The sequence below is a fragment of the Phoxinus phoxinus genome (genome assembly GCF_949152265.1).
Source record: "Phoxinus phoxinus genome assembly, chromosome: 21".
Classification (NCBI taxonomy): Eukaryota; Metazoa; Chordata; class Actinopteri; order Cypriniformes; family Leuciscidae; genus Phoxinus; species Phoxinus phoxinus.
In genome coordinates this window covers 22,196,990-22,219,901 of record NC_136896.1, presented here as the reverse complement: position 1 = coordinate 22,219,901, position 22,912 = coordinate 22,196,990, and the positions used below count along the sequence as shown (strand labels likewise).

Here is a 22,912-nt window from a genome sequence, read left to right as displayed (position 1 = left end):
TGGGGCCAAAATGCCACAAAAATCCACAAATTCAAGATAAGGGGGCAAAAAATGTCCCTGCACAATTAAGAGATATCTATGTGATCTATTTGAACAAATTAATGTGAAACATAAAATTAATTAAAAGTATCAGTTGCGGCATTACATTTACAGTAGATTTGCTTATGGTGCATCATATTTCTTTTCACATGCGGTATGCAGCGTTGAGCATTATAACCTATCAATGTTCAACTTATTCACTGACTGAATTCTGAATATGCATTCACAAATTCTTCATAAACAACAAAGAGCTGAAAAGATTTAAGAGATTAATTTTGCAGTGTAGACCGCTTTATTGATTATAATGGGAGTTTTTGCAAAAGTGAATAAATCACATTTAGACTTTTCATGAACCACTTAAATGTGCTTTGCTTGCTTTCTTTATGTAATTTATTCAGCTTGAATAATTGTGCTAAGCGCTGGCATAAAATGTACAACAATTTCACAAAATGTCAAAATGCATGAATGAAATGGTCACCTGTTTTCACACCTGCCCCAGCATTGCTGACGTCTCCCCTGAATGGGCCAGCCTTCTTTTTCTGAGCACTCATAAGGTGACATCCCGTCAGTATCTACAACAGATATAAGTATAACAAGAACTAGTTGAGTGCAGAATTTTCCAACATAATGTGTTTGTGGGTGGCTTTCAGAACATGTATGCTTGCTGGAAGGTTACAAGGTGATTGCTTCCAGGCCAAAGTTCAATTTCCCTTTCTATTATATTCAGGTCTCTAGATATGGCTAGTGTCCATCTTTCAATACGTCTAGGGGATTTCTCCCTGTTTTATCATCGACTATCATCCACCAAATATTAATAATGGTTCTTATTTGATTAATAGAAAGTTCAAAAGAACAGTATTTTATTTTAACCAGAAATATTTTGTAACAATTTAAAATATGTACTGTAACTTTTGACCAATTTAATGTATAAAACTACATACACACTTTTTTTTTAAATAAAAAAATATTACCTATCCCATAGTTTTATCCCACAACTGTTTTCAACATTGATAATAATAAGAAATGTTTCTAGAGCACAAAAAAATATGACTTAGTTCATTCATCTGTACTGTCTCATATGCCCAGGAAAATGGTCCATTATATGAATTCTAGACTTTTATAGACGTTAGACTGTGTATGAAGCCCCAGGGATATATTTAATGCATCCTTTAAAATGATAAAAATGGCAAAGGCTACTTGTAGAGGGACTTGTTCTGTACACTATTGATTGTGCTTTATTTATATGGTACAATATTATCTATAATACAATTGAACACCCAGAGGATGAACAATAGAGGGTGTACACCTGAATATATGTATTAATTCATTACACTATTTATTAGAAGTTACCAACTGTAATTGGAAATCTAATTTGTGTATTGGGTGAAAACTTAAAAAGAAACGCCTTGTTTTACTTGTCTCTTTGAAATAGTCATTTAACTATGTGATGCGTGTAACTTGAGAATATTGTAACCCCAACACAGTTAAAAACAAACTCTACGCAAGTATGTGAATGCTAATGTTTCCAGCTATGCAAGCTTCAAGCACGGCTGCGTTCTTAAATCAGAAGGATCAGGCCCTTCCTATCAGAGCATGCTACACAACTGCTTGTTCAGGCGCTTGTTCTATCCAGACTAGACTATTGTAATGCTCTCCTGGCTGGTCTCCCAGCTTGCACTGTCAAACCTCTGCAACTGATCCAGAATGCTGCAGCTAGAGTGGTCTTCAACGAGCCGAAGAGAGCACACGTCACTCCTCTCCTAACAAAATTGCACTGGTTGCCGATTGCCGCTCGCATCAAATTCAAGTCACTGACGTTTGCCTACAGAACAACCACTAGCACTGCTCCCTCATACCTGAACTCATTACTTCAGACTTATGTGCCATCCAGAAACTTGCGCTCTGCAAGCGAGCGCCGTCTTGTGGTGCCATCTCAAAGAGGCACAAAATCTCTTTCTCGGACCTTTACCATGACTGTTCCCTACTGGTGGAATGATCTGCCTAACTCAGCCAGAGCCGCTGAGTCCGTACCCATTTTTAAGAAATTGCTGAAGACGTATCTTTTTCGGCAGCATTTAATCCAGTAATACTAACACTCTTCTCTATTCTAACAAAAAAAAAAAGTACTGTACGTTGGATTGTACTGTGAAGGGTCATAGCACTTACATACTGTTGGTCTACTGCTAGTTTAATTGCTTCTATTGTTTCTCATTTGTAAGTCGCTTTGGATAAAAGCGTCTGCTAAATGAATAAATGTAAATGTAAATCTATCATCGAATCTGTTGTAGCAAACATTAGCGGAAACTAGTTCTACTTTACACTACTTTTCTCTTTCAAGTCAAATACTGTCATGGCAAAGCAACAGTTTTAAGAGAATGCTAGCAAAACTATATCACTCACCGCTGTGTAATGATGTATCTTCAGACAAGTCCAAATCCAACATGAGATCATCATCCTCCAGGTCACATGACTCCACATTATCCAGGTTTTTGAGAATGTCCTTATAAATGTAAAATGTAAAATGTGAAAAGAGAGTCAACACCGCAGCCAGGATCTTTGCAATCTATTATATTCACTTTTCAATAAAAAAATATAAAAAAAGATTCCCATATCTAAAAAATAATAAAAACATTCATATAGTGGAAAGATTATAGAATAACCTTTTGAACCACTTTCTATTTAGTGTCTTTAATTCCTATGCACTAATATTTAAATTAATAACTTAATACAATGCACTTGTTGTCTAGATATGTGTATTTACAGTGTACTTGTATTTAAAAAATACCTGCTTCTGAATAAACATCTGTAAATATAGATGTAAGCAGCAATTACGTGGCTGAGCCAAGCCCACCAATCGCATAAAGTTGTAGCATTAAGGTGATTCGTTTTGGCTGTTGAAAAACATGTACCATTGGATTCTGTAGGACCCAAGGAATAGAAAGAGGAATTCAAAAAAGCGAAGGACATTGCAAATTGTGCAGAAAACCACAAATTGACAGGTAGCCGAAGACGCATACCAAGTTTCGTTTCAATCCGCCAATGCATTCGTAAAATGCAGAACTTTGGTGCAAACTTAAAAATGGCCGACGCCAAAAATGGCAGACATGGGAAAACTTAATATAGTTTCGGATATAGACTCTGCATGCTGTATCGAATCTAAAGGAACAAGTTGCATGATTGATCAAACTGTTATAAGCAAAATCATAAATTTTGTCATAATACGCCAAAGCATTGCGAAGATATAGCCAAACGTCCACTTTTGCGTGCTAGTCAAATTTGTAAAACTATTTCTCAAAAACTATTTGCTGTGTGTGATAAAACAAAACATTTTTTGCAACTCAACGTCGGTGGAGATTGGATACAATCTGAAGGAGAAGGAAAACATCAAATTAAAGTTTAGGAAATCAGAGGAAAACTGCATTTTGTTTCCAAGCTTTATGGTTCCAAAAGTATTTGCATAAACATCAGTGCATCTTTGACCCATTGGTGGAGTTAGAGGGTTTAAGAGACTTTAAATTTGCTATGGTTACAATTTTGACTCTCCTCTATGTTCCAAATTGAATGCGTTTTGACCAAAGGGTTCAGTGGGCTGCTATAGACTTTCAATCAAGAATAATAAGAAAAATAAGAAAACGAAGATTACACTGTTGACCTTACCCCTACCCCTTAATACACCCGTTTGGCAAAACAACATGAACACAATAACTACAAATGTAAATAACAAATAATTGTAAATTATTAATAAATTGATAAAAGAAATGGGACCAAAAAAATTATAATTCTGTTTTCTAGAGACGGGACTTCACAATCATCAATCTTCACAAACAAATATACAAAATTAATTTGGAATTGGCAAATGAAAAAGTATACACTTTATAAATTCATTAGAATGGTTAAAATGGTCAATAGCATTGATTGGCTATTCAATTCACAAGCACAAATGTGGCAGAAAGTGCTACCTTCATCCCTAATCTATACTTAAAATAATATAAATAAAAAAAATTGGTATCAGGAAGCGGAGCGTACAAGAAGCACTTTAGCCCAAATTAAAAGTGCAAACAAATTTAAGATAAGCATAGGTACTTTAAGGATGAGAAAGCAATTGGCAGAGTAGACTTTAGTGAAGGAGAAAGACAACTGATGCGTATTCAAGCGAGGAACCGTTCTCATGATGGAAGCCGTCTCCCCCTCTCCACAACTCATCTCTCTCAGAAAAGATTTAGTGCCAGTTGAGGACCTCTGTTAAAGGACTCTTCCCCATGACCGGCTATCTGCTCATGGCATGACAATAGAGGAATACTCAGAAGGGAACTGTCGATTTGCAAAGTCGTGCAAGATAAAAATGAGAGGTTTCTTGAATGAAAATTACAGTTTATTTGGTTCACTAAAAAATGTTAACAAAGCAACAAACGCCGCCAAATACTAAAGTCAATGAGCTGCCTGACTTTGATTCTTCTCTGTTTTATAGTCTTGGTCAGTGAAATTCAGCCCTATTATTGTCTGATGGCCAGGATATTATGCTATATTATACGGTTCAGCGAAAAGAGGAGGCGTGTTCCGCCGCAAACGTTCCCTGGTGCTATTTTGCAGTTTCAGAAAACAATTCCGGCCACAGACCAGGAAAAACCTAGTCTAAAGTTAGTGGCGCATTATTCAGATGCTATTTTAAGGGCGCATGCTTGGCCAAAATGTAGCGTGTGCACAACACGCATACACTTTGCTTCTCTCATCTACACAGACGTAGCAGTTCCCATTTTTGCAAACCATACATAATATATAGGAAAAATATTACCACACGAGGGAAATCATTGTGGTGTCCATGAAGATGTGAAAAACTAGGCATAAATCTAGCTTACACATTTACCCAAATTATTCAGGCGAGTTGTAGTAATGATGGATCAAACCTGTTTGACAAATAGTGGCAAGACACATAAGGACACCTGACAAAGTGGGTTGTCCGTCAAGAAACCGGAAACAAAATTCTGAAGAGTTCTGTAAGTTGCGAACCTGGCAAATCTGCTATTATAATAGCAATCCACCATGGAACAAGCACACCTGCTCTTAAAGGGAATGTGATATGACGCTCTGATTGGTTTATTGCATGTTAAGCCCAAACCACACCTATGAGCAATGTAGCTACTTCAGACCAACCCATTTTAGATTTGCATCGGGCACAAGAGTCATTTATCCCGCCAGTATAATAGCAACACGAGATCCACCCACAAAGTTACTTGCGTTTCGCATTTGATACTTGCATTTCAGATCGTTAAAACAAGGTCCTAAGAGTGTAAATGCAAACTAACAGACCTGCCACTTGTTCTATGTAGTGTTTGTTTGTCCTTCATTGCATTCATTTGAAGGCTAAATGTTGTTTAAATGTATTATTTACTTATATTTTTTATTGCATTCATGAGTTTCCGATAGTTTTTGCTATGGTGCTACAACTGGTACAGAGAACCATGAAATTTAACTGATATAGGTCCCGACTACTGTAATTTTGGTACCATGACAACCCTACCTGCATGTGTTTTGGACGTATATAGACATGGTACATATTACTATTGACTGGGCCAAGGTTTTATGATTTAGCCATTAAAATGCAAATAAAGTGGGAGAGGCAGATATAGTTTCAAGCTGGCCTAGTAAGCACTTGCCTTACTCATCTGTGAGAACAGACGTAAGAAAAGAAAATCTGACTTTGCAAGTAGAAACTAAAAAACAAACATGTCTGAATTGTACTTGGGAAACATCATTATCTGCAGTTCTCAGAGCAGGCTTGTTTCCCTCTGCTCAAGACACAGGAAGTGCCCCTGAATGAACTTTACAGTCTGCTCCATTTCTGGCCTTTCTTTCCCATCAGACAGTAATTTGCCATTTCATGGTGCGTTTTACATTAAGACAACAAAAGGCTTTTCTCATACAGCCTCCAAGACTTCACACAATGGAGGTACAGCCTTTCAAACATGGCCCAGATGTGACCAGCGCTATTCAAACATACAATTACCTTTCTCGTTGCATAAGGAAGCTTGACTTTCAAAAGCTTTTGCTTTTGCTTTGCTTTTATGATAAATGTCATGTATTTACTTATTTATGTCTCACCAAACCATATGTGAAATATGCTCTGAATTAAATATGAACATGAAAAGTTATGAAAAGTTGGCATAATGGGAAAAAAAATTTATAATCGCAATGGATCAGTTTTTAATAATAATAAAACAATTAAGACAATAGCAATAAATGACGGTCTGTTTTTCCATTTGATCCTTTTTTTTCAAATTTGTTTATCACAAACCATCCTACGTCTGACGTCCATTTCTCATTAAAAAAATAAATAAATAAAAGTCCCATCTTGTTTTTATAATCCAATAAAGTAGTGTTCAATACTGTAGTAGTTTCTTTAGTAGTTCCATCTGTGGATGGAATCTAGAATTGTAAAATTGTACTGTAAATTGTAAAATTTCACACTGTATCGGTTTTGAAAATGTTCTAATGTGATAAGACCTCCCAGCTAGAAAATCCAGTTTAAGATTATAGCTGTGTTTTAGAACAAGGACACTTTTTTTCTAACTGATCTGGTGCAAGTAGAATTGTCATCTCAACTGAAGATGGTCAATCATATTTTTGGAACATGATGGCTTGTCAATCAATGACCATCTTAAGGCTCCTTCACACCAAGAACGATAACTATAAAGATAACTATATTAGTGTCCACACCAGTGGACAATATCGTTCTGTTTACTCTAAGCGCATGCTTGTCTGTCACTTTAAATAAAGCTTGTTACTGCAGGATTGATTCTGATTGGCTGTCAGTGTGTTTACCGTTCATCAGCTGAATAAAATCGTTCTGAAAGTGATTCCAATGATATTGTTTCTCTGTGCTGTTATCGTTATAGCTGTGGTGTGAACTCTGCTATTCTTCAATATTGAGAATGATTTTTAAAACTATATCTTTATTGTTATCTCTATTTATCGTCCATGGTGTGCACGGGCCTTTAGAGGCCATTTACACTACAGCGTTTTCAACTAAAAACTGAAGACTTTTTATGTGTTTTTGACATTAATTTACACGACAACAGCGTTTTGGTGGCCTAAAAACGCAAACTTTTGAAAACGGGTTTCAAAGTGAAAGTTTTTGAAAATGAAACACTTATCTCTGTGTAAACTACAAAAATTGTTTTTTGCAAATAAAATGATACAGATATTAACAGTAAGAAATAAGGGATGTGTGGAGAGCAGGACGAGATCGAGGGCCGTGAGAGGTACGAGACCGGTGCGTCGCGCAGGTGTCGCTCATTAGTAATCAAACCACAGGACTCGCGCTGCTCTCTCACGGCCCTCGACCTCGTCCTGCTCGCCACAGGGTGCCATACGGACATCATCACGAGTGGTTATAAGACTTAATGTTTCTTACAACAGACTCAAGCATGATATGTTTTCCAAGCCCTTGTGTTCAAAGGTTTTGACATTTTCTTAAAGGAAGTAAAAAGGTCTTTATATCAGAGGAGAACATTCTAAAATTGGGATTACAGTGAATGTTTCTGGCTTTGTGATGATGAAATTTGCTCAGAAGACAAAGTAATGATACAGTATTTATCAAGATTAACATCCTTAATATGAAAATCGGACAAATAAATTATAGATTATGTAATTTGTGTCTATAGGCATGTGCGCTCGGCTCGAGTGCACTGTAGTAAAAGAATGTGTACATGTGCGCAGGCACGTAGTCTTTCTTTACAAAGTGACATCGCCAACTACTTGTCTGTTATGCATAATACGGCGTTATTAGTCATTTTCGCGGATCCGTGTGAACAGGGGTCGTTTTGATAACGTTGTCTTCTCTGCAAAGAAAAAACGTTTCCGTTTTTAGCACATCATTGTCATGTAAGCGAACCCTTAGACTAACTTGATTGCATATTTCCTTAAGTGAACTGGATGACAATAAAGGTCTACATGAGAAACACATCTCTTGAAATTCTTGACACTGCGTGCTTTTGCTGTTTTGAGTCCCAGCAACAAACTGAAACAAGCCAGAAAATATTACTAAACTGACAGATTACGGACGGATGGATTTTGAGAGGTACTTTTAGAGGCAAAAGGGGTGGAAGAGAAAGTCACCACTCAATATTTTAGAGGGGTTCTTGTGTCAGTGGTGTGTGACAGCCTGAACACATCGTATTGAAATTATGTAGCACTCTAGGCAGTGGAGGGAGACAGAAAAAAGAGAGAGGATGTGAAAAGTAGATTTAATGTCTGTTTGTCTGTTTTATTTAGGTCAACATTTTGCACCAGACAGGTAGTTAGCGAATTACTGAAGGACCTCACATAAATAAAACTTTCCCCACGCAATTAAAATGACTGGGAACTTTGACTTCATTCTTTAAAGAGAACAAAAAAGCACAGTAAAGGTATCATTAAAGAAGTCCATCCAACACAAGCTACATTTAAAATTTTATAGCTGTATGTGAGGAACAGACTAAAGTGTAAGAGACCGTATACTGTAGAGTCAGCTAGCCTTTATTGCAAAATAAACACAGACAGGGTGATTAGATCTTGTATCACCCTGAAGGTTTAATGAGAAGGTTTCGCCAACTAGATCAACTGATTCACTCAAGGAAAAAAAGAGTGGTTAGTTATGAAATGTATTAATGCATCAGTGAGAGCTAGGTGAATGGCTTACTTATTAACTTATAACTTATTTTCTGGCCTGTTCTTCACACACATCAGTCAAATGGTTTCAGATGACTAGTTGTATTGTAGTAGTTGTACACACCGATTTCTTTTGTATAACCATTTTATAGTGGTAAAAAATCTCACTAATCTCACGATACGATACGATACACGATATTCAGCTCACGATACGATATATATCATGATATTCAGCCAACGATACGATTCGATATAATTCGATACGATTCGATATAATTCGGTACGCTTACATCATTTTATGATAGATTTAAAGGGGACAGTGATTGGTGACATCTTGTGTTGTGAGTGTTTCATTTACTTGGATTAATTGAAATGAAAACTCAAACATCAGACAGCTTGCAAAAAATTAATTAATAAAAATTAATCAAAGATGTGTTGAGAAAAGTTGTATGTGGAGGAAAAAAAATTGGCATCACAATAAGTTGTGATTGTCAAAACATTTGGTAACTTATTTTTATTAAGTTTACTGACAACATGTTACAGTGTTTAGCTGCATGGTTACAATTACGATTCATTTTGATAATTATTAGTTAGATACATGTTAAAAAATAAATCACTAATGCTGTAAACATAGAGAGCCCTAGGCTATTTTTATTAAAGGTTAAAAATACCAACTTAAATAAACTATAATGCGTTCTCTATTATAATAACAACTTTATAATATTTTAATAATATAAGTAAAAATATATGTAGCCTAATATAGTGGACATATTTAACAAAACTCTATAGCTAATTTTTCCAGCCTATAAATGGTCATTAAATTGCTTTCCTGATGTAAATGTAACTTATGTGGCATTGTTCTAGCCTAGCTGTTTTGCAGTCCATTTACATTTACCATTTACCTGTTTTATTGACTTCTTACCGCGGTTGAAAAACACTGATTGATCCGAGGCATACATTTCGGTAAGTTCGGGTTTATAATAGTAAAGAATAGTTAGAGTTGATCGGGTCACGTGCCGCTTGAACTGAGGCGCTACAGAGATCTGTCACGTCGCATTTACAAGCGTCAAAACAGTATTATTGTTTGAATTGCGTAATAAAATTGTCTTGTCTGTCGTTGTCAGTGTCCTCTTTGCTCCGCGATTTTTTTCTGCGTGAGAAAATGGATGTGTGGCGTGAGAGCGTGTGATGCGTGAGTTGGCAGCCCTGCGTTAGTGCCACATAGCATACAAACCGCAACGCTTTTATCCAAGTCGTTGCTTTCCTTCTTTTTTTTAAAACCAAAGTGCTCCCACACATCTGCTTTTAAGCAGGCGGGTGCCAGATTTATATTCGCCGCCATTCTCCGAATATCCTCGCTCTCACTTGGTAAACAGGAAGAGGTAGACGTCTACGTCTGTGTAAAGTTAGTACGGGTAACTTGCTCTACAGCAACACTAGCGGCTGGCTGACCAAATCGCTCTTCCTGCAAAGCGAACGGGGGTAAACACGGGGGATTTGAATGGGACGCATGTATCAATACTCGCGGCTAAAAAATCTATACTTTTTTGGGGAAAAAAATATCGATTTATATCGCAGAATCGATTGCTTGCGAGCTTCTCCGCCTATCTATACGGTAATTTCTCGACAGTGCGACAGAGAGTCAAGTGGTTATGATGCAATCGTTAGCCTATTTTTACAAAAACTGCTTCTACGGGGCCATAACGTAAGATACAAGGTTATGGAGCCTTTTATACATTGCCTTTTATACATGGCGACCCCCGGGGAAGCTTCAGGTTCCGGCTGATGGATTACCCCCTTGGCTTCATACCACAGTCATGTTAAAAACATTAATGTATTCACTCATCCATAAACATTATTAGATACTTCGGCATGACGACAAGTTCTATAATTCCGCTTATGCGTCATTAACCTACGCCTTTGTTATTATAAGGTTAGCGACCCCTAGCAGTGAAAAAAAATACGTATTGTAGCTTTAAATCATTGTTTTATGGCAGAATTTCCACTTTGGGTTAAATATTTCATTAACAAACAAAATTAAATGTTTCTCTAAGTACACCATATAATTTCTATTTGCTGTATTACCACTTTCAAGGCCCAGAAAGATATTAAAGACGTTGTTAAAATAGTCCATGTGACCTCAGTGGTTCAACCTAAATGTTAAAGTAAAGTTAATACTTTTTGTGCACAAAAAAACAAAAACATAACGAGTTTATTCAACAATTTCTTCTCTTCTGTGTCAGTCTCTGCGTGTGGTGCTGATGCTGCAACCGGACAATTCTGAGCCGGCGTTCTGACGTAGAACCCTGAAGCGCTGCACTGTGTTTACAATGTGAACACAGTCACAGACTGACATGGAAGAGAAGAAATGGTTGAATGAAGTTGTTATTTTTGTTACGCTTTTCTTCATTGTTGTTGAATCACGGAAGCAACACCAGTTATTTTGCCAAGAGATCTCTTATTTTTATGTGTCAGACATACGAGAGAAATAGCCTTAGAAGAGGAAGGTTACAGGAGAGGTGGTCTTCTTTCCAGATTTCTATGTTCTCTGTCCTCTCACCCCCTCTCATGCCAGCTGTATATGTTTCCCTCTCTCTCTCGGGTGCTACACTATAAGGTTTGAGCTTTTATACACCACTGAGGGACTTACAACTTCCTGGTACGGTAGAAAAACATGTTGCTTATGTTTTAAATGGAACATATACCTCATGCTTGCACATGGTACAATCCACTTTCCATATAAAGAAATTGTCCTTCAATGTATACATTTATGGTACATATGCATCAGTGGAAAACATATGTTGCATTGCACACATACTTCTATGCTAAATATAGCTCATCCCATATCTTTCCTCAGTACACATGTACAACATACTCTGACTTCACAAAATACATTATACAAACTTTTAAATTTGTTAATAAAGAAAAATAATACTGAAAATAATATTAAACAGTTAAATTTTAGTCTTCAAAAAGTATTCTCATCGCTTCATAACTTGAACAACTGTAGTCACATGGACTATTTTAACGATATCTTTACCTTTCTGGACCTTGAAAGTGGTAATATCATTGCAGTCTATGGAGGGATAGAAAGCTCTCAGATTTAATAAAAAATATCTTCATTTGCAGGTTTGGAAAAACATGAGGGTGAGTAATTAATGACAGAAATTTCATTTTTGGGTGAACTATTCATTCTATTCATTATTGGGTTAGGTGTTTTTGGCTTGTTCATTAGCTATGATGTCAGCTTTCTTTGACTCATTAAAGGAGTAGTTTTTTTTTTTTTCATTTATTTCGGTTTGGTCATTTACAGATCATTCAATCAAATCCTTCGAAACATAAACACATTGGATGACCAGGTGCAGGCAGAAGCTAAAGCTTATTATGCCTGCCCTTAACTTTAGAATCATAAATGCAACACACCCAATAATGAATAGAATGAATAGTTCACCCAAAAATGAAATTTCTGTCATTAATTACTCGCCCTCATGTTTTTCCAAACCTGCAAATGAAGATTTTTTTTATTAAATCTGAGAGCTTTCTATCCCTCCATAGACTGCAATGATATTACCACTTTCAAGTCCAGAAAGGTAAAGATATCGTTAAAATAGTCCATGTTACTACAGTTGTTCAAGTTATGAAGCGATGAGAATACTTTTTGAAGACTAAAATTTAACTGTCGTGAGAAACACTGCAAGTCATGGATACAGTAGATTACTTAAAAAGGATGACTATGCTTGTAAACGGACTTGTCTTCACATTTCTGCCCACTGTAACTCTGTAATGGTTTTAATGAATCAAGTAGGGTACTCTTTTCCTTTTTCCATTTTATAGGGGTATAGGGTACAACAGGGCTAAAGGTGAACCAAGGTAAATGTCACATTCGATTTTATTTCCTTCTAAACCACTACATGGCACAAAAACTCTAAGATTTTTTTCTAAACCTGGCAATGTGTCTGATCCTTGATGTGATTGTGGGCAGCAACACAATGTCAATTCAAATGTGAATCGTTAAAAATACCCAATGTATTTTAAGACAAAGGTCTAGTTAATGATTTTCAGTTTCAATGTAATTAAAACAAAAGTTTTTCAATAACTGAAGAATATGTAAATGTATGGTATTTGGGGTAAATAGTGATCCTATTATTGGGGGTAGATTAAAATGGTTAATATATCATTTATTAAGTTGGGTGTCTACCTTAGAGATAATAACCACATTTATAATGAAACTAGAGGTCGACCGATTTTACCGATAACGATAAGTAGGATGGCCCCCGCTGGCGGAAAATCGTATAAACATAACACAAAAATAGTGCTGAACTTTATTACAAAAATGTAAAACCAAATGTACTGTACTTTTTAAATATAAAAAATATTGATTATACCTTGATCGTTATTTATGTTAGTTCCTAGTGCATTAACTAATGTTAATAGAGATACAACTTTAAAATGTAAAAATCTATTAGTAAATGTTGAAATTGACAATGAACAATATTTGTATTAACCTTAGTTAATTGTGCAAGTGGAATCTTATTGTAAAGTGTTACCATTTCACATAAATCAGAACAGTCATGCTTAAAGGTGGCCATCTTTATATCTACACAAAGGCCATAGCATTGAAATTAGACAAATGTGTATATTGTATGTATACTCACACTTTATTTGCTTCAATTCAAGTACACTTGATTATCTAATCAAAATAGCTAAAAAAAAAAATTCCCATCAATCGGCTATCGTGCCAATTAATCGGCAAAACCGTCAATTGACCTCTATATGAAACCATATTTTAAAATATAATTTAATATAAAATATAATTTATTGTACTATTTATTTAAATAGCTTTTTATTTACCAAAATAAACAGAATATGGTACAAACTTTGCTAAAATTATTGTTTTGAAGGTGTATTAGAGAGACAACTTGGTTATAATGTAAAACACATTACTTTAGGTAAAGTATTTGTATATATTTTTCTGCAATCATACACTGTGAAAGTAGTGAAAAGCACATTTAGACCCATTGTACCCTAAAACTTTTTTATTGTAGGAAAAAGTGACTTAGTTACACCCTTTGTGGTGTTTAAAATTTAAATCCAATGCTTTAGCGATCTTGCCGATTCTTCAGGGGATGGATATAGTTTAGGTTTTGCCTTCAGGAAAGAAAAAAACATGAGAAACATGTGTTATCTTAATGTATTCAGTGCCATAGTGAGGGCCCTCAAGTGACGCTTGGCAGGCAACAACAGCAGACGGTCCTGGTGAACTAGGGAGATGCGTCAAACTTCTAAACAGCCCAAATGCCTAGGCACTGTTGAGAAAGTGGCAATGAACGCGAGGGAGATCACAACAGAGTATAAAAGATTGAAAGAAAGTGAGATAAATTATGTATAATAACGTCACAGCATCTATCTTGCAAACTAGCCTGGCTAACGCCAGACCCAATTCTCGTTGAGACTTGGGTCTGGGAACCACATGCGCATTTTCTCGTATTTGAGGCGTGGTTTACGAATGCCCGGCGCCGTTTATTGGGTGCTAAGAATGTCTATCAAATGCGCCTGTACGTAGCTCATAACCAATCGTTTCCATTATACCAGATGACGTATGTAGAGACGCCAAAAGCTGACGCCAAAAACTGCTCTTTTTTCGAAATAAACTTGCGTTCTAAACTACTTAGAACAATATCTAAGGCTGCATCAAAAGGTAGCTTCGCGTCTGCTGCCATGTTGAATCCATAAACAAACTGCTTAGTTGTGTCGCATAGATGTCGTCATCGTCTTGCTGCTCCCTCCCCGTTCTGTGATTGGTTCCCTAAACGAGGCGAAAATCAGGTCCATGGTTTCCAGACTGCCTTTCAGCGAGAATAAAATCGCGCTGCGCAAAGGCAGTATGGGGAAACCCAGGCTACTTGCAAACAACAATTGTGTAGCAATTAATAATCATGTTGGAAACAAGCTGCCCCCTAGTGGAGCACTGTCTTATCTGACCGGTCAGTTATTTTGCCTATTCCCCCTTTTTTAATGTTTCTTAATTAAAACGGCAATGTTTTGATAAAAACTAATCATTGTCAGGCATGTCATAGGAAAATCAGTTTGATCGAAACGCTGCTGGTTCATTTTCCCAGAAGTGAATGACTCTAAATTTAAAATACATCCTATTTATTTTGTCAACTTTTATGAGTACACTACCATATGGCCTCCTATAATTTTAACTTGTTAGGCTCCACAGTGTCTCAGACACTTCACTTTGAAACACAGTTTCATGACTTGCATATCCTACGTTCAGCATAACCCAAGTCAAGACAGCAAGTGTAGACACACAGCACACTGGGTCAGCTGAACAGTCTGAGGAAATACACATAAGCAGTGGGGAGGAAATCATCCTTTCTGACTCGGCCAATCAGAAAAGGAGCACTGATATCTGAGCGTGACAGACGTTCTGTGAGGAGCGGGAGCAGAACACCATCGCTCAGAGTTTTCTCACTTGGTTGATTCCTGAGTCACTTCTGTTCCTTTGTTGACAAGTTCTTGACAAGTCAGTGTGTGTGTGTGTGTGTGTGTGTGTGTGTGTGTGTGTGTGTGTGTGTGTGTGTGTGTGTGTGTGTGTGTGTGTGTGTGTGTGTGTGTGTGTGTGTGTGTGTGTGTGTGTGTGTGAAGGGAGTCAAATATTTTCTAGCTCAAATTATTTGCTTATAGAGTTCTGCAGGGGTGACGCTTCTTTGTAGGCCAAAACAGAGAAACAAGTCAGCATTTTAGCAGTTCTGGTTCCACTGTCAACGGGTTTGTATAATGTTTTTTGGTTAAATGCCTGAAATTAGGTCTGTAGTTAAAACAAGTTCAAGATATTTTCACGTTTTATTCTGTGAAATAGAATACATCAGTAATACCCACTTGTTATTTATTTTAAAAGTTTTAACTTGTTTTGAAAAGGGCGTTGCTATCAAGTGGCAAAATGGGACTATAGAGGTTTTCGGGGATAGTAAACCTCATCAAGCCAAACAGGAAAACTAGTCCGAAGTATCTACTCACTAGTCCGTTTTCACTGTCTTGTGTTTATAATCACACTCTTGCAAAACTATTCTAACTCAAACTTTCAGGTAAAAGTTGTTTTAAATAAAGACTGAAAGAGATTTCGTAAGCTTAATGGTGGTGACGTTAAATTCATTCAACCGCAGTGTTCGTTAATAGCCTACTTTTAGCTTTTTTACTTCTGCTGAAAGTATGCAAGCTTGAAAATGCATGAAAGTTGTGTTCATTTGTGAAGATTATCATGATGAACAAAACATGTAAGAATCATAAAGTTTTGTTGGTAACAGTTTGTTTCTGAAATAATCCAAAAGCCAATGGAAAAATCTTATTGGGTATTTGTCGAGAAAACCAGGATGATGCTAACTTCTGGATTGGCCAAAAAAAGTGCAACATCACAATATCACTGCAGCACTCTATACATGCCGGTTAGCGTAAGTCCTTGGAGTCCTTCTTGGAGCTAATGAGAATCCATATTCCATATTGGTTTCTAATCCATATGCACTAGAAACCAAGTTCTGGCATGAAACTCTAGATGGCGCAGGCTGAGAGGTACTTAACTCAATTTGGTAGCGATCACATCGTCATTTACATAACGCAGCTGATAGGTTGATGTTGCATCAGCGGCCAATGAGCTGCGGCTCAACATACAAATACTGGTTGTGTTTGCTGTTAGCAGTCTGCAGCGCGCTTTCAGAAACCCTCCACCTTCCCCAGCTCCACCTGTATATATCTGCTATGGAGGTTATCACATGCTCACAGCAGCACGTCTGTGAATGTATTGGCAGTAGTAAGTATCGGTACTTGTTCTGCAGCAAGTTTTATTATATGTGGTCGTACATATTGCGGCAGTTCAGATATGAAACACTTTTGCTGAAGCAACCATACCATTTTAGCTTGCTACTACAATCCTTTACTCTCTTTTATCGTGACTCGTGTTTCTCCTGAGCAAAGGTTTTCTATAGATAGATATATTAAAGCAGGGCTATGCAGTTTCGGGAATTTCTTCGCTGTATTCTCGCAGGTTTATCTATAGAGCTCCCTCTACAGCTTCGGAATAGATATTTGACAACACTGTCGAAAAACTCGTTGGCGACTCTCAGATACCAGAGGCTAGTAGATCAACGACATCAAAGCAGACGGGACATTCTTTACAACGTCTTCTTCATTCAGGTTCGAACAGCGTGAGGGAGCGCAATAATGACAGAATTTGTGCAGATTTTTTTTACCGTCAAGCAATTTGTTACATCGCAAGACCTGATATCACGCGATACTTCCTGACGCGCCGGGCCGCCCAAAGTTGCAAGGGTGTTTTTTTTGTGCTTTACTGCCCTAAAGTTCATTTCAGCTGGAAACCACAATTATTTTTTTGTGTGATTAAAATGATCAGTTTGTTACAGAAGCTACAGAACACCTATGAAAAGACTAAGGCAAATACTGCCACTAGACTGGAAAGGATAAAAATACTAAATCTGGAATGTCTGGAAACAAAGTTGTGTTTACAAGATATCAGGTTATTTATAAAACAGATAGATACAAGCCCGGTTATGATTGGTGGAGCAGTGTTCGAAGCCATTGTAAAATTGTGTTCCATACTGATTGCTATCAGGATATGAGGAGACTTTCAATCAGTATAACAAAAAAAGATTTCTGTAGAGAATCACCTCTTGTACCTTTAAAAAAAATATATATTGTATGAATCCATAAGACTTAAAAATAGTGCATGAGTCATATTTTTTATTCTACTTAGATACATTATTGGTTTGTTTTTTATCACTTTTGGAGCTTGAGAGCTCCAGGTCCCATTCATTTTCACTTCATGTAAAAGATCATGTGCAAAATAGCTCATTTTGTGTTTCATGTAAAAAAGAATGCCATATGGGTTTGGAACAACATGAGGGTGAGGAAATTAACTATATGTAGGATGTTCTGTAAGATGATAAGCTTGTTGAAAAGGTTGATGCTTTGAATGTTTGTGAGTTTCTGCCGCCCCCATGTGGCCCTTGAAGGTAGGCTACTAAAGAGGCTGCACAGCACTAATTCAGCTGCTTTGTTCAGCTGGTTTCCTTCCGAAACGGAATTGAGGTTCATCAGACCAGAGCATCTTGTTTCTCACAGTCTTAGATTTTTAGACGTGTTTTTGCAAACTCTGAGTGGGCTTTAATGTGTCTTCACCGAGAAGTGCAACAGGAAATGGCGTATTGATCAACACAAAATGGCGCTAAACTACTAACCTCAAGTTCCATTTGCAAAATTGGCAAGCCAAGTTGGCATTTGTCCCCTAGCCTTGACCGCGTCTGTTTTCAGGCCTTGCCTCTTAGCTCTCTCCAGCGCTGGACAGCTTTTCTAATATTAGCGTGGGACCTAATGCTCTTGCCTAGACATACCCCTTTATTTTCCAGTGATTTCTTCTGAGCTTTTCTCTTTTGTATTGTGTCCCATATCTCTATTTCTGCAGTCTTTCCTCAAATCTCCCTCTTGATCGTTCTCTCTCCTCGACCGTCATACTACTATTGCTGATTGGCTACACGTTTGTTGTGTCGGTCCGACTAGCTTCCAAACAGCATATTTCAAAAACGACTTATCCCACCTTTAAATGGCAATTGTACACACCAGTGCCAAATATAATTGACAAATTGTATTAAATATTATTTAGCAAAATGTATTACTATAATACACTGAATCCTTAAAAGCAATGAAAGGAAAATGCAGCTGTTGTTTATCTAATACGTGCCATATTTACAAAAATAAATATTTTGCTAAATAATAACTAAACAGAGACACACTTGTACTAATTGAAAGATTTGTAATCTGGCTTAAACACAGAAAGATAAATATAATATGGAGAGGCATTTAGCAATATATTATAGATGCAAAGAAGGATAAAGGCTGGCGCTTTGAGCATAAATGCAAAGTCATCCTCTCATTTGACTTTGATTTCACCTCACCATTTACTAACTGCCATGAAGCTGCCGATCTGATCGTCTGCTTCCAGAAGAAAGACAAATGACTATCAGCAGGAGCCAATTTGGAGTACTCTCAGAATTATGATGCGTAATCAGAGACACACCTTCAATAACTCAAGCTGACAGCCTTATCCGGTCAGTCTCTGGGCTTTGAGCACAAGACAAACCTCACTTTGAAGGGGATGTCTAATGATTTTTCATGCATCCTGACTTATGTACATTATTAAAGAGTTGGGTGCTCAATGCTAAACATGGCCAAAGTTAAAAGTATTTCTGTGTCAAATACACTCCAGGGTTCGTATAAGTTTCGGAACGTTTTTTTTTTTCAAGTATGGCTCTGTATGACGTCATAAAGGTCGGAAATCCTTCTATGGGCACTTCACCCGGAAGAGCGCACACACACATCAACAAGAGTGAGAGCAAGAGCAACGCCCATCAACGTGCTTTGTTCAGGTTAAGGAAGTCAAGTCAAGTCATCTTCATTTATATAGAGCTTTTAACCATGTAGATTGTTTCAAAGCGGCTTTACAGTGATAAACGGATCATTTAAGGTAACAGAGATTGTTTTGTCTTTATAGCGGTTCTTAAATAAAGATATTTTCCAGCTAAAGTAAGTTTTGATTGATTCACTTCCGTCGCAACGATCATTAGTTATTAAATTAGAGACCGTTAAGACGACACTGTTCTCTCTACACAGACTTTAAACGCGAACCTGTGAGAAACGCTGATGGCGCTCACGTGCGCATTGAGAATTAATTCTATAGTTATGCGCATTTGAATATATGTGCGCAGGTTTGTAATTCCCTACAAACCAAGCCTTAACAAACTACTTGTCTGGCCTTAAAAAAAATGTATACAGAATTTTATCACTTCGGGGTAGATACGCAAAACCGAGATTATCCCGACACCGCTTTATCTCTTATCTCGGAAGTCATCGGAAGAACTTCTCGGCACGCCTCCAGGAGTTTGAATGTTTTCCGAAAGAAGTGGCACAGCTGCATCTGTCTTTTATAAATCGGATAAAACAAAAGACTCTTCTGTGTTATGTCCCCTTTAAAGACACAAAAAAATCAGCTGTGTTCATCAACTGTGATTTTAAATGTCAACCATAAAGCACACTGATTCAGACAAGTTTGGTGGTGTATTTTAGTTGCGTAGAGGAGCGATTCTCCACCACAGGGCCAAAGACCACAAAGGCTAGTTGTACAGGCAAGTTAAATAACCACTACTAAAAAATAAAAATAAAAAAATAGATAAAAAGATAAAATAATGAAACTCAATAATCCACTTATTATGAAAATGTTTATAACAATTATGTTACTTCTCTCTTGTAAGTTGCTTAGGTCAATCATTTCATAAAGCTTTGGACTCACCAAGCTGTTGAGATCAGAGCCAAAGCTTCCACAGGGGTGTCCGGAGTCTGCCAGTGCCTCCATCCCCTCTTCATCCCACATGTAAGTCCCTCCAGAGCTGTCTGAGGGCGACAGGTCCAGAGACGAGCCATGAGGAAAATCGCCTGTAGGAGATGTCCCATGTACAAAGTCATCTTCACCAGCTGAAAGACAGACAATAAAATGGGTAAGAAAGTCACAGAGAAATATATTTTAAAGTAATCTTAGTGACAGTATGGACCTGCTCAAATTGTTTAAATAAGAAAATCTTTTTCAAAAGGTAATTAGACAGGATTTAAAGCATCATAGGCACATTCAAGATGGAATACTGTTCCAAAAGGCTGTTACAACATCATTATGCTGCCTTCTAAGGTACATTGTTTTGGACAAAATATAAGGCAGCATTAAACCGTGTATACAGCTTTGCATAATACACTAAGTTTATGTTCATACAAGTCAGGGGCATTTCCTCAGAGGAGGCCAGGGAGGCAATGCCTCGTAAAAAAAAAATGTAATGAGAAAATAATCCATATTATAAAAATAAAAATGCAAATATTACAAAGTGTGACATAAAAAAAGTGTGTGAATCCCTAGTTTTTCTAAAGTGACACAGCAGGTAAAGTTAAAGTCCGCATCTCTCTTGCCTTCTCTGAGCCCATTGAGAGTGGCGGAACTAGACTTTAATACATGGGGTGGCTAATGCTACTTTAGGGGATCCATAGACCGTGAAAGAATATCATGTGTAATACTTTTTTATTATTATTATTGTTTAGCCCCATGTAACATTGCATTTCTAATAAATACGCTACCAAAATTGTAGAAACCAGACACAATTCGTCAGGATTTTGAACAGCTCTGTGCTTGATACTTATAAGAATTGTTTAATCTTAATCGTCTGTGTTTTGCAAATAACGTTAATATTCTCTTAATATTCAACATTAAAACATTAAGTCGTGCGTCAAAATAAATGCTTCTTTCAAGAGGAGGTCAAACGGATGTAGCCAATTAAAATTTGGACACCCTACACCCCTCTGGCTCCACAACAGCCCATTGATTTTAACAGACCCCGTAAAGTGTGTGATGGGTTTGGTGCGGGGTAATTGAGAATTAATGGGGAAAGTCCCATGAGAGGAGGCCATGACTCCATCACGCTATGATTGGATATGATTGGTTGTGGTTGGATATGATTGGTTTGTGCGATAAATCCACCTTGTTTTCGTGCGCATTTGCGAATCTATCTGAATGAACTAAATGATTGAGTTGGGAAGAATAATTAAAAAGTAAGTAAACAACTCAGCCACTTAAATATCACCGCTTTATGTCAGGTCAAAATTAAACTTGAAATGGCCTCAAAAACGTGATGACTACTGGGGTTTTTTAGTAAGCTATCAGCTTGGTGAAATTAAAGGTACATCTTCGTGTCTGTGATCACCAGTGTTCACCGAGCTTGATGACTGATAATTTGAAAATAAGTTCACTATAAAAAACATATAAATAAAATATATTGTTTAAATTGTTACAGCCTTTAGTTATCATTTTTAAATAAATGTAAAAACAAATAAGTGTAACTGGGACATGAATTTAAAGTTGATTGATAAAAAAAAACATTAAAAAAAAATGTGAGTATGAATGTGACTCCTAAAGTTTTTGTTATTCTTCATATGTTGTGCGGTGGTTAGTTTGCAGCAGTGACAGAAATTGCATTTTCCAATAAGTTTAAAAATAGATTTTCACCTTTTATCTGGATTTTTATCTTTCCTAACCTATTTTATTTTTCCTTACCTAATTAAATGTACCGGTAATCTATGCATAATTTATTATGTCAAATTATTACATTTAATCAATAAATTAAATTAGAATAATATTAAGACACTATAGGGCTATTACCAATCAAATTAAATCAGCATCAACAAAATCCATCTTCGCAATGCAGAGGAAACAGAAGCTGCATCTGAAGTGGCATTTATTTACACAGACTGTTTCAGCTCAGATGGGACATAAAGACATTTAACCTGCAGTTACAAATGCATAAATGTTTTGATGATTTCCAAAGAATTTGATGATATATGAAATTATTTTAAAATTAAAAAGATTTAAATATGAAACCGGCAGTAGGTGGCGGCAATCACTGTTAATGAGCGATTCATTGAATCATTAACTCGACCAATTCGTTCAAATGGACCGATTTCATTTCAGTAACAAAACACCACTGTGTGTTGCTCAAAGATGCAAAACAGTTGCATATGATATAAATATAGCCGAAAAGACAAATACTCATACAGGGGCATTTTTACAGCATTTTAATAGGGTAAATGAGCGTGCACTCTAAATGCTAAGTAGTCTAACCTAAACTGAAAAGGCTACATCACGCAGTATGTTTTTGTTTGTTTTTTGCAAAGTGATGGGCATACTTGATTTAATTAAGGTTATGCACAAGTACCAATGTGACACCAATGATCGACAATGTAAAACATTTATCGGCATGATTATGCCTAACATGACTATTTGATGAATTTCAAATTCAGTAGCAACTGCTAACAAATTTACAGGCTCTATAAAAATAGCTTTTTAAAACGCATAGCCTAACACATCAAATAAAATAAAAACGCACCGGAAAGTGCTGAACTCCCCTCAAGCCAGTCATAACTCAAATATTAATGTTAAATCTCAAATAAATAGTTATCAATAACAAGTTAAGAGTTTTACAGTTATCTGCAGGTAGTGCAAAAAGACGGCCTTTGAGGTGTTTTTCATTTAGTTAATAAGTGAGTCTTCAGCAAGAACTGCCAAACCAATCAGATAACACCAAATTAAGGCTGTCATTTCATTCTTTAGAAGAAAAAAAAAGTT

The 22,912-nt window shown here is 36.7% G+C and overlaps 1 protein-coding gene across 2 annotated transcripts in view; it reads right to left on the bottom strand.

Annotated features, from left to right (window-relative positions):
• ccser2b (coiled-coil serine-rich protein 2b) overlaps positions 1 to 22,912 on the bottom strand; it is an 85,315-nt gene that overhangs the window by 42,149 nt on the left and 20,254 nt on the right. For both annotated transcript variants that reach the window (XM_079595337.1, XM_079595336.1), the window contains exons 3-5: positions 20,045 to 20,226; positions 2,440 to 2,539; positions 518 to 611 (exon numbers count right to left, since the gene is read on the bottom strand). In XM_079595337.1, coding sequence (XP_079451463.1) covers positions 518 to 611; positions 2,440 to 2,539; positions 20,045 to 20,226 — 376 coding nt within the window. The remainder of the gene's footprint in view (positions 1 to 517; positions 612 to 2,439; positions 2,540 to 20,044; positions 20,227 to 22,912) is intronic.